Here is a 12,717-nt window from a genome sequence, read left to right as displayed (position 1 = left end):
GTGAAAGAAAGAGCCGTGCGTGCGCCTTGGCGTGCGCCTTGGCGTGCGCCTTAGCGTGCGCCGGGCTGCTGTCTTTTCCCTTTCGCGTGCTAGTGCGTGCGGCACTACATCATCTCCTCTCCCCGCCGTCAAAGCCCCAGCCCTGATAAACACAGCTGCAGTGCATGTGTGTGTCTCACAGAGATATTACAAAAGAGAAGAAAAATAAATAAATAAAGTTTGTCTTTAAGCCTCTGTAGCTTTGTAAGTTTACACTGAGGCTGTGGTAAAGTCCAGTTTCAGACAACTGGCTTATATCAGAATCATCTACAAGACGCTTGTTCCAGTGCGTCCCTCAGATACTTGATCAGTTTGGGATCTAGTGGATTTGGAGGCCAGGTCAACACCTTGTGCTGTTTTTCATGCGTTTTTTAGTTGTTCTGAAACCATTTTTGTGTGTGTGCCTGTGTCAGGCTGCATCCTGCTGGGGATGGCTGCTGCCATCAAGGAGCGTCATTGCCATGGGGTGGGGGTGCCTGGTCTGGTCTAGTCTAGGTGGGTGCTACATGTCTAAGTAACATCTGCACTAATGCCAGGTCCAAAAGTTTCCCAGCAGAATTGTCAGAAGATGGTCAGTGTTATTTACCTTTCCTGTCAGTGGTTTTAATGTTGTGGCTGATCAGTGTAAATCAGATTCTCAGTTAAATATTTAGAGCATAACAAGCAGAAATGTCGTTTAACACCAACATCTCCTGACACTGAGTTAACGTTTTCTTTATCTTCACTGTTACAGAAGGAAACTTTTACACAGTCATTTGCAGAAGCGCACCACAACGTGCGGTTTCAAAAACGCGAAAGTTCAGCAACTGTCTCGTCTGGTGCGACCGGCCCGTTTCTCAGTTCAAACTGTGTCGCCCGGGCAACGTCTCTCTCAGTGGGCCGCTCGCTGCAACTGCGCACGAAAATTGGGATCTGTCTGCAAAAACACGTAGGGCAGGATACACGTCACACAGGAAACGCTTCCTGAAACGGTTTGGCCGCGAGTGTTTGCGTCTTTGTGTGTGCGTGTGTGTGTGTGTGTGTGTGTGTGTGTGTGTGGGCTTAAGTCAGGTGAATGTTACACAAAGAAGACACAGAGAAAAGACTGACAAATAATGACCCAGGTAAGAGAATGAGCGAGTAAGAACAGGGTAATTAAACATTCCTTGATGAGTCACAACCAGGAGACCTACACAATATTAGGAAGGTGGTCACAATGCATTTAGGAACAACAGCAAAAGACCACGTTAATGCTTGCTGATTCCAAAGGTCATAGCTGACGTTTGGGCTAGGCCCCTTATCTCCAATGAAGGGGAATCTCAACGCTTCAACATATCAGCTCATTTGGGACGATGCTATGCTTCCAACTTTATGGAAACAGTTTGGGGAAAGCCCTTTTCTCTTCCAACATGACTGTTCCCCGGTTCACAAAGCAAGAAGAAGGACTATAAAGACTTGTTTTCATGAATTCGGTGAGGAAGAACTTGACCATCCATGAGAATGCGAGTCAGGCCTTCTGGTACAACATCAGTGGCTGACCTTGTCATGAATGAGTGGGCAAGAACCAGCTCCAAAACCTGGTGGAAAGCCTCCAAAGAAGAGTGGACGCCGTTATAGCTCCATATTAAACTATAGTGAACTCTGTATTAAAGTATATGTGTTTGAATACAGTGTGATTACAGTCGCTGTTGGTGTAACGGTAAGGCGTGGCCAAATACTTGAAAAACACTGAAAAAAAAAGTGAGTGCGTGATGTTTTTAACTAAAAAAAGTACATGTTTTGTAAAACTATGACTAACTCAGGCAGGCGCCGAAGGACAGGAAATGTGACCTGGCCAACAGCGAGCTGTCAGACAGACAGGCAGACACTCTGAAGTCTGCACTGAAGCATCACAGACGTAGCATCCTGTGTGTGCGGTCGCATGCGTCGCTCACGGCTCGGTGATTACTGAGGGGGTCCCGTCTCTCTTCTGTCACCCAGCCCGATGCTACCGGGACGACCGCACCCCGAGGGACACCGCACAGCGCTCTAATTTGTACGTCCTCACGTGCTCGTACGGAGCGGTCAACTGCATTCTTTGTGTGTTTGCGGCTGGCTCGCGGCCTCGCGGCTAATCAGTTCTGCCGGGCTAATTAAAAAGAGTCAGCTGACTAAAGCCCCTGTGGTGCTGTAACGCACAGACATGCACGCGCGCACACACACACGCATGCATGCACGCGCACACACACAAAGAAGTGCTGAGTTGTTAAAGCCTTGTGTTTCTCGGCTGATTGTACAGTATTTTCGATTTCGATAGACAGCACGGAGTCTGACACCGCAGCTCTTTTACAACACGACTAATGAGGGAAGATATAAACAAGTGCTCGTTTGGTGCCTCACACACTGAGGTAAGACTAGAAACGAAAACAAAGCAATCTACAACAAAGGAATTATTTTTTTCCAATCAACTTTTTAGTTAAAAAAAAAGAAGAAGAAAATCACAACTGCTACACCGATCAGGCATAACATTATGACCACTGACAGGAGAAGTGAATAATATTGACCATCTTGTGACAATTCAGTGTTCTGCTGGGAAACTGTTGGACCTGGCATCGATGTGGATGTTACTTAGGCATGTACCACCCACCTAGACCAGACCAGGCACCCCCCACCCCCACACTCCTTGATGGCAGCAGCCATCCCCAGCAGGATGCAGCCCGACACAGACATTTTTATATAATAGACTAATTTATACATTTAACAGCTGAAAAAAAATAATAGTTTTTAGGTTTTATTTCCATAGCTGAAGCTAACCGACTCAATATGGAGGCACACTGTTCAAAGCCTGATCATTTTCTTTATCTAGCCGATACCAAAAGTCCTGCTCTCACAAAAAACACACAAACACATATATGTGTGTATATATATATGTATATACACACATATATATACACACACACAAAACCAGGCGTCCATGCATCCCACGCAGAGGTACATCTAGCCATCTCTTTGTGTGGGATGCGCTGGCTGCAGCCATCTGATCGTACGTGCACGTGTGTGTGTGTGTGTGTGTGTGTGTGTGTGTAAAGCTCAGTGTGTCTGTGTGCGAGTGTGTGTCTGTCTGAAAGACAAGACAGGAATTCCTGCCATTTAAATCAGCCCTTCCCTTTCCGTCTGCTCCCTGCACGGAGAGACAGAGAGAGAGAGAGAGAGATTCAAGCCTAGAGGAGCTAGATTTTCAAAGCATAAAACAGTCAGCGAAAACAATGCGAATCATACTAAACGACTGCGAAGGTAAACAAGACGTCACCCTGATTATACTGCGTCCGCACTATTAAATGTTTGCTGAAACCGATCTCTGTGTTGACCTTCAACCGTACTGTGAATACGAATTTGAAACCTCCAGAATGAAACTTTAAGACGCGATGACGAAGTTTCGGCACAATTTCCTAAAGAACACGATAAGAACTGAGGTGACGCACAGGTCAGACAAACATCATCATCATCAGCATCATAATGCAACGACCCAGAGGAGCAGAGGAGCAGAGAAAGACAAACTGAAAGCAGACAAGAGGAGACAGTGAGTAAGGGAAAAGCACGCAAGAGAAAAAAGTTAAGTGAGAGAAGGGGATGAAAAATTTAGATAAACAGGATAAGAGGAAAGCTACGGTGAGAGGAATGGGAAAGAGATGCCAGTAGGATGTTAGGAGGTGAAGAAGAGGTAAAATCGGAAGAGTAAAAGCTTTGTTTTTCCTCAATGTCTTTAAAGATTTCGGAGGAAAAACAAATTATGAAGCAGAGGCCCACATATAGGGAAGATGAAGGTTACACAGAGGCAAATAGCAGGGAGGGACAGTGATGGGAGGATAGGTGACAGAGGTAAGAAGAGGAGTGACAGAGGGAGGGAGGGAGGGAGGAGTCCTGGAGAGGAGAGGCAGGGAGGAATATTGAGAGGGAGTTCAACAAGGTTGTCATCTTAGTGCTGCTGATGTAATCCCTAAAATTAGCAGCAACAACAGACGCAGACTGTGCCCCACTGGAACACAGCGCTGCCCAACGTACTGTACCCATGAACACCGTCAGGACGTCAAAAGACCTATTGGTAATACTGCTATTGGCTTTAAAGGATGACGCACACGCTTTTAATAATTAACAACCTATCCATTTCAAAACAGCCTTATTCTACACGGATCAGGCATAACATTATGACCACCTTCCTAACATTGCCCGCCCGTCCGTGTTCTCCCGCTTATCCGGGTCCGGATCGTGGGGGCAGAAGCTTCAGCAGGGAAGTCCAGGCAGCCTTCGACTCAGCCACTTCCACCAGCTCCTCCAGAGGAATCCTCAGGCGATCCCAGGCCAGACAAGATGTATAATCCCTCCATCGTGTCCTGGGTCTGCCCCGGGGCCTCCTTCCAGTGGGACATGCCCAAAACACCTCTCCCGGGAGGCGTCCAGGAGGCATCCTTAGCAAGATGCCCTAGCCTATTTAACTGACTCCTCTCGACGTGGACCCTCCCGTGTGTCCGTGTTCCTTAACCCATCTCTAAGGCTGAGCCTCCATAACCAGATCAGACCGACAAGGTCCCTGCCTTGGTCTACTGTCTGATCCGCATCGCACCGGACCCTTCATGCTCCTCCTGTGGGTGGTAGGTCCAAAACAGTTGTGACTCACCAGAGAATGGACATGGGCCTTCTGAGGGTGTCCTGTGGTGTCTGGTACCAGAATGTTTTTAGTGGGGGCCTTTGGGTCCTATGGGTTGAGGGGAGGTTCCTCTGTGGATCATCCCACAGATACTTGATCAGTTTGGGATCTAGTGAATTTGGAGGCCAGGTCAACACCTTGCGCTGTTCTTCATGTTCTTTGAGTTGTTCCTAAAGCATTTTTGTGTGTGTGTGCCTGTGTGACGCTGCATCCTGCTTGGGAAGGCTGCTGCCATCAAGGAGTGTCATTGCTATGGGGTGGAGGTGCCTGGTCTGGTCTAGGTAGTTGGTTCATGTCTAAGTAACATCCATAAGCATGAATGCCAGGTCCAAAAGTTTCCCAGCAGAATGCTGAATTGTCACTAGATGGTCAATGTTATTTACTTCTCCTGTCAGTGGTCATAATGTTATGCCTTGTCAGTATATTTGTAAAGCAAATAGATTCAAGTAAGTGTTGTGCATATCATAAATTATTCTTCAAATGTGCAATGCAGCTCAACAAAAGCAGTCATTTACGCGTAACAAACCACCTTCAATAACTCCTTTTGTCTTTCTGAGAACATTCACAAACTGATGCACAAGATGTGTTTTGTACAAGGACGGCGAATGCAGCAGGAGTCCAGCAGGCCTGGAGCACCGCCGGGCAACTGAGGTCTGCGGTTTCCTTGGCTATTTGAAGCCATTAGTCCAGAACTGAGTGGAGTGTTTTGAGCCTGAGTCACAATTTGAGGAAGTAAACAAGTCATTGATTGGCACACGATCGCTGTTGTAGACCCTGCCAGCTGTTGGGGTGAAAAATATTTTGGTCTCTCTTTGTTTTTGTTTTTTTGTCTTGCTGCCAGTTGCGTGATTAATTGCTCTTCCTCTCTTGCAGTAGACAGTCTTGCACCGTGCACACTGGTTTCAAAAGCCAACAGCCAGCAGCAATGAAGATACACATAAAAAGCAAGCATTAAGCTCCACCTCATTGACGGTTGGAGCAAGTGGAAATAATGCCATGTGTTACTTGCAAGTACTATTAACCCCAGTTAGATCCACTCGCCCTCTCACTCATCCTCCAACCTCCCTCGCTCTCCTATCTTAACCCTCTCTCGACCTTGCCTTTCTCTCACCCCGTCCTCCCATTAAATCCCCATCTGACCTTCCCACAACCTTCACCTTCCTGCCTCACCGCTCCATCCACACAACGCACCAATCCGCCCTCTGCTGCGCGGCCTCTCATTTTTATTTCATTGCATGTCAACCCCCATTATCTTTCATTCCCTTTTTCACCTCCCTTTCCACCACCTTAACTCCCCTTCATCATCTCAGACGGCTCTTCTCAAACCCACATATCCATCTTTTCCTAACCTTTGATTCTCCATCACTTGTTTGTCTTTCTTTCTCAAGTTCAAAGAGATATAGTGATTTCTTTCCATTTTCCCGTCCCTTTAATTCCATCTCCCCCACCCTCCTCCTTCCTTTCCTCTTTGATTTATTTAAAAAAATAAAATAAAAAAAGGTTATTGTTATGGCATCTCCGCTTCGCAAGACACCGCGGAGTGAAAGGAAAACAGGAAAGAGGGGAGAAGACGTTTGACAGAGGTCAAAGATCGACACCAAAATAAAGTTGCGCTGTCAGAACGTTTTCCTTTCTCGAGCTGCCGAGTCATCTGAATGCCAATCTTTTCATTCTTTCGGTTTCAAGGTTTTTAAGGTTCAACTGGTGAAAAAAAAACAAACAGAAATAAGAATAAGAGGAATTAACATGCGAGAGTCATCAGAATCGCCACTAGAAGCATTTTAACTCGGTTGTTTTTAAAGGACAAATGGAAATTGCATCGCAGAGGTGACACAAAAGGCAAAAGAACCCAACTCATAAATGTAAAAAGAGATAAAATGCTTTTCGATTGGGGGGGGGGGGGGGGGGGGGGGTGCCTTTATCATTCTTGTCAAGTCCTTCGTAGAAGTGCCAACGGCTTGTGACTCACAACTTGACAGCTCAACAGGTCTGTTTGTTGATGCCCGTTTTAACAGCGGATGCAATTAAACCTACAAATTTAAACTACCTGAAATTAGAAAACCATAATTATCATAGCCAATTTGCATATAAAGAAAACAAAAACAAAAAAAAGGTAATTATTGTGGCTTGTAGCGCACTCTTGGGACGTAATTCACCATAATCTGTGTTTGCTGTTCGTTCTGCCCACTGTTATGTGTTATGTGTTTCTGGGCTGGTGGATGTGGTGCCCTCAAGTTGGTTTCATTGTTGTTAAGCAGCAGGAGTCTGTGGTTAGCAAGTGCAGTACAGTAAAGAGAGGAACTGTCTATCTGCTCCAGCAAAAGCTAAAAGCCAAGCTAATGCAGCGCTCCTGACAGATTATAAACATGTTGAATCTCAAGGCCTTTCTTATTCTTTCCAACCCCCTCCACCCCTTCCACCCTTTTTCCTGGCTTTCCAGTCTCTCCCTGAGGCCCCTCTTGGTGTCGCAGTGGCAGTGCTGGCTAGAGACCCCTGGGGCTTAGCAGGCCCCACCTGAATTCTGATAGAATGAGACCAGATGAGGACTGGGTGCATTAAAGCATTAAAGCTGTAAAAGCACAAGCAGCCCAGAACGTTTTAGCACGAGCTAAATGAACAGCAACTTGGGCGTATACGAAACAGCCACAATGTATGCATTCATGTTCGAGAACCACATAAAAAAATACAAAAGCCAGACACGCCCAGACGCTAGGAAATACTCCCTCGCTTAGCACATGTGCCGCTTTGCCAGCACACAGATTTGGAAAGCCGCAAACTCACGCAGACCCTAATGACAATGGAAAGGAAGCCAGGAATATTATGGAAACGTTAACAACTCCGTCGGTGCACGATGCCAAGCACAACTCTATAAAACTGACCGAAACCGCTGAGCTAATTCCAACACAATCAGCACGGGAAATTGCCTTTTTCAACAAAACATCACAGAGGCTAGGGCTCCACAGATATCAAAGACAATCAGTGTGTAACTCAAAGACTCATCGGCCAGCCAAGGAGATAAGTAGGAGACGAACTTTCCAATTATCTCGAGATCTCAAATACAAAGCGGGGGTATCACTCCCTCCATCGGGCCATCTTGGAGACATTCAGATCATAGGGGGAGGATGCGAGATGACGAAGCGCAATTTTCGCAGCACATGAGGTTGACACTACTATGACACAGCACGCCTATGAGTCACACCTATGAGTGTGAGGAACGCAACCTTAGACTTAACCTGATTGTAAGCAGTGATGTCAGGGTAACTTGAGTAATGGGACGGCATGATGAACACAAGCTCATCAAATTGAGTTAAAATGATAGCACCAAAGACGGCGTCACCGCGATAGAGTCACTTCTAATGGATCCTTGAGACCAAACTGGTGCGATATGATTTACGAGTGTCCATTTTGCTCCTGATATATACAGTGTTAAAAGGTCATTAAGGTATTTTTTCCATCGGATTTTGTTCAAGATTTTGTATCAAGTTAAAAGAATGGAAAATGGATCTGTGTTTAATTTGTGTTTGAAGTCTTTGAGCAAAAGCAAGTGGACGGAAAGTTTATTTTTGGCACAAACAATCTCATCTCCGGGGCCGTTTACTCGCCGTGTGACACGATCCATTTTAGCAGATGGATGATGCCTCCTTCACAGATATCGATCCGGCACAAATAATGTGTTAGCAAGCAAAATTACAAGAGCAATGCGGCCCGTTGTCACAGCCGAAAGAAGACACACGCAACTCTGAAAATCTGGAGATCTTGCTCGACTTTCAGGTCACAGAGACACCGACCAGGCAACGGAATAAACTCGCCTGTGAAATCTGACATGTTTAACCACTGACGGCAGAGGCCCGAGGCTTGTGGTACACTCGCCCGGTGTTGTTTTGGCATAACTTTGGTGTGAGGTTGTGATTTTCTTCGTTTCCTGTCTGCGGCAATTTCCAATTTGCTACTAAACACACAAGCGACGTCACGTCCTCAAGTTTCAGTGAGGACAATTTGACAAAAATCTTTCCACGAGCAGGAGAGTCATGAGACGATCACAAGGTGGCCGGCGCTTAGAGGTTTGTAAACATCCCTCACGTGCGCCCCAGGTCTGCCTGAGTGATGAACCGAACGAAGCGTTTTGCAGGGGCAAAGAGAGGCAGATGTCAGACGTTCTTCCTTTGACACAGGAAGTTAGCTAACCACAGACGTTGCAAGAGACACAGCGTTTCCGGCGTCATGTATACTGGAGCCTGCTTGCTCCAAAACAGCAGAGAGGATGCTGCTTCACGCACCACAAGCACATTCAGGACGGCTACTTACAAGCCACAGGGCTACACATAGCAACAAATAATAAAAAAAGAAATATTCATGAGTCTTTGCTGGTTTTATTCTGAATACTGGACTATCCCGGGCAGATGGCTGAACCTGGGTCATGTTAAATTAATGACACCGGGGTGCCGTGGAGTAGCCTGGCTGTGAATGGCCTCGGAGCAGGTTTCCCCTGCAAGGCAAATCAGGTGATGGTTTCACCTATCCATCTTCTTCCTCGTTGGGGAAAGACAGTAATCCAGTGAGGCAGCAGCTCATGTCTAAATGAAGTGACTTTCCCTGTGTCTGCTTCTGAGCGGCTCGTATACGTGTGCACGCCTGAGTCATTAGCGAATCCCTGTGGTCCGTCGCGGCAGCGAGAGAATGCACGGGAGCTCGTGCCTCTCGCCTCGCTGGATAGGGATCGATCACAACCAGCTCAGTCGACACGCAGGACGAAATATAATAAAATAATAATTAGGTCGTGAAATAATGAAGTAGCGTGACGTTCTCCGCCTCTGGAAGCACGAGCCAATCGACCGCTAACACTCACGGGTGCGATTTCTAGGTAAAAACTGCGCCGCGTCGCGTTTTCTGTTCACCCCACGCCAAAGGCGACATTTTATTTTCTTCCTTCCATTTCTGAACCATTTTTTTAATTTTTTTTGGACTCTTTTCAATTCATACCTTCAGGAACTTCATTCACTCCGGATCAAGCCATTACGGGAGAGAACGAGAGACACCAGACACCAGTACGGAGCAGCGATAATGGATTACTGATGTTATTACGGTTCAATAAGGCCTCTAAATGACATCTTCAGATCCACTGCCAGAACCACACTTCTGTTTGGAGTGTGTGTATGTGTGTGTGTGTGTGTGCGCACGGTATACATTTATAGCATGGACAATGTCTGCTCATTAGCATTATATTGTTACAAATTGGGAACCCCCTAAGAAGGACTGGGAAAAGCTACCAATCAAAGTGTCTTATACAAAGAGGAGGGATTCATGATTTTTTTTTTGTTGTTGCTGTAATCACCGTCTTGTTGGCTTATTGATTTCAGTTTCAATTGATCAGTTAATACGTAAATCAATTACCTCTTAAAGCATTAGAGAGTACAAATGTATCTTCGTCTTGACAGGTGCAGACAAAATGCTTGAACTTGAATATTCAAAACAGGGATCTATTTTTGCAGAACTACATCTTGGTACATCTTACATTTCTTGTACGTGCTATTTAAATCGTGTATATTTATGATCTGACCACACAAGACAGGTTTTATATGAGACATAGCGATTGTTTTGTGCAAGAGACTGGGTTGTAAGTTCTATGTTAAAACTGAAAACGTGGGAAATTTGAGAGTTGGTGCCAATAAATCACCCTTTCCTTTTTAACCCTCAGCGATATGTGGTAATCAGTGGAGGGCCGTGCATTTTCCACCTAGGCCTTCAATGACCTCCAACCTTATTCAAAACACCTCCTATTAGATGACGCCACTGCTATAGAAACCATCGACAACATAGGGATATGTAATAAAACAGGACGTTTGTCTCATAGTGAGATGAATGCTACCGCTGCGTACCAGCGCCACATACGTCAAATCCAGCAGTAGCATCGATGTCGACCCAATAAAATGGCAAAAACATACATAAAAATATAATTCATCTTACTCACTAGAACTTAAAAAAACAATTTAGAGTTCTCCTTCAAGCTTGTCAACCAAGGGTAGTGCTCATAGTCGCTGTCCTGAACGTTTTCCTAGCTGGGTCAGGCTAGCTAGCTCCTGGATTGAGCACAATATCCAGCTTCTCCTTCAAAGTCCACCGTGAAAAAGACTTTCTAAGAAGATCTCCAACCAAATCAATAGCCTCTCCTCCATCCACCGTTGCGATGTTCAACAAATAGCTATCAAAACGTCAATGGGGACGATTTGCTTGTGCAGTTCGCAACAGGTGAACATGAACCGCTAGCTTGGCTTAAACTGAGCGGCTCTCTGACCCTCCAATCAGAGGATGAGAAAACGTTGAAGCTACCGTAAGCCGCAGAGAAGGCCTAAGAATACGAACATGAAATGTGATTGGTTAAAGGAACAGCGTCAGTACAATGTGTTCCAAGCTTCAGCCGCCTGCAGCTTTAATTGTGAAGGCCCAGGCAGATTTCTTCGATGACACGTGATGGGTGAAATATGATTAGATAAGAGCTCTAATGCAAAGTGACACTGCCAGAAGCACCGCAGCTGAGAGACAGACAAGCCATAACATGAAAAGACTAGGCTATAGGGGAATAATTTAATAAGATTAATGGGAAAATATTAAAATGTAATGATTTTGATAAAGGTTAGGCCAGCAGAGAAGGCTTTGCCGGCCCTGACGGCTCGCCACTGGTGCTAATAATGTGATTGGAATCCGACGAGAGACCCCTTAAATTGTTGCCTCAAACCTGTCTCATTCCTGTCGGGTTTAAATGTCAAAATCCTCCACTTGTTAACCAGTCAGTTGTTGCTCCCAGCAGGCGTCCTTTTTATTCTTCTGCTTTCCCCCCCCACTATCTGCCACCCACAGTGTCAGCTCAGAGCAGCGCGTGCGCATGTGCGGCAGCCTCAAAATGACCTGCTTTTCCCAACACTGCCTGTTTCTAAACAACAGGTGCCTGAACCAAAGAGTGAATCACACGCGCAAAAACACACACGCGCACACACACACGTAGGCCACGCATATCAACGGAAAAATCTTGACATATGTGGAAACAGCGGGTAAAGTTTTATGTCGGGTTTCTTCCTACCTGGTTGTTGACATAATCCTGAGGGTGGCACCAGCAGAAACATGGCAAGAGAAGAGAAACAACAAGAGACAGTCAGAATAGGAAACCTTTTATGTGTGTGTATGGTGAAATTAGGCCCTTATATCTTTAGAAAAAGGGCCCCACTCGGTCACGTAACAATGAGCAGAGTATAACACATGTCATAGCACAATGATCTTTTTTATCACAATTTTTTCCAGAAGTAATTCTCTGTATTTCCAGGACATTCCCGTTCGTTTTTGTCCTGCTACTTTGGGGCAGTGCTGCGCCAGCATATCACAGAAGATGGGCCCTTTACATAATAAATGCAGTCGCAGAAAAGAATGCGGTGGGAACCCGGCGTCGCTGAAGGCTAGAAATGTAATTTAAAAAAGTGGAACAATCGCCAAGGGACTACAGAGGCAGGTAGGGTCGACGTAGGACACTTTAAGCTCCCCAGTAAGCTCCCCCCTTTGTAACGCCCCGGGGAGCCTTTGCACGAGCCGGGAGAAGAGTGTATGCGAGCTAAGCGCAGAAGTTTGTGTGTGCCAAAGCGTGGCTTCTGGTGATTAGTTGAAACTGTAACTGACACACTGTTGGCTCCCAGATCCTATCTGAGTATGCGAGGGAGGGAAACTCAGCCACATACAAATGATGCACACATGGAGTTTCATTACGTCTTTTGCACAGACTTTGTTCTAGAAACCCAGAGCGAAACCTGAAAGTTTTCTTTCTCCAGAACAGATTCTGTTGTGATTGGATCAAAAATATAAGTAACGTTATAAGTGACAATATAAATTTGCCGTTGTACCATAAATATTAGTATTGTTTTACACCAGTAAAAGCAAACCTCTGATGAAACTAAACAGATGGATGCATGAGTAGGCTGTGAACTAGTAGAGCAAAACTGTCTGTGACGAGCAAAACATGAGGACGCTTTTTA

At 45.7% G+C, this 12,717-nt stretch overlaps 1 protein-coding gene across 2 annotated transcripts in view; it reads right to left on the bottom strand.

Annotated features, from left to right (window-relative positions):
* rapgef6 (Rap guanine nucleotide exchange factor (GEF) 6) overlaps positions 1–12,717 on the bottom strand; it is a 129,971-nt gene that overhangs the window by 66,744 nt on the left and 50,510 nt on the right. For both annotated transcript variants that reach the window (XM_084564910.1, XM_084564909.1), the window contains one exon: positions 11,778–11,795. In XM_084564910.1, the coding sequence (XP_084421036.1) occupies positions 11,778–11,795 (18 nt within the window). The remainder of the gene's footprint in view (positions 1–11,777; positions 11,796–12,717) is intronic.

The sequence above is a fragment of the Chelon labrosus genome (genome assembly GCF_963514085.1).
Source record: "Chelon labrosus genome assembly, chromosome: 17".
NCBI lineage: Eukaryota > Metazoa > Chordata > Actinopteri > Mugiliformes > Mugilidae > Chelon > Chelon labrosus.
Note: the sequence above shows the minus strand (reverse complement) of the source record. Positions and strands in the feature narration are given on the sequence as shown.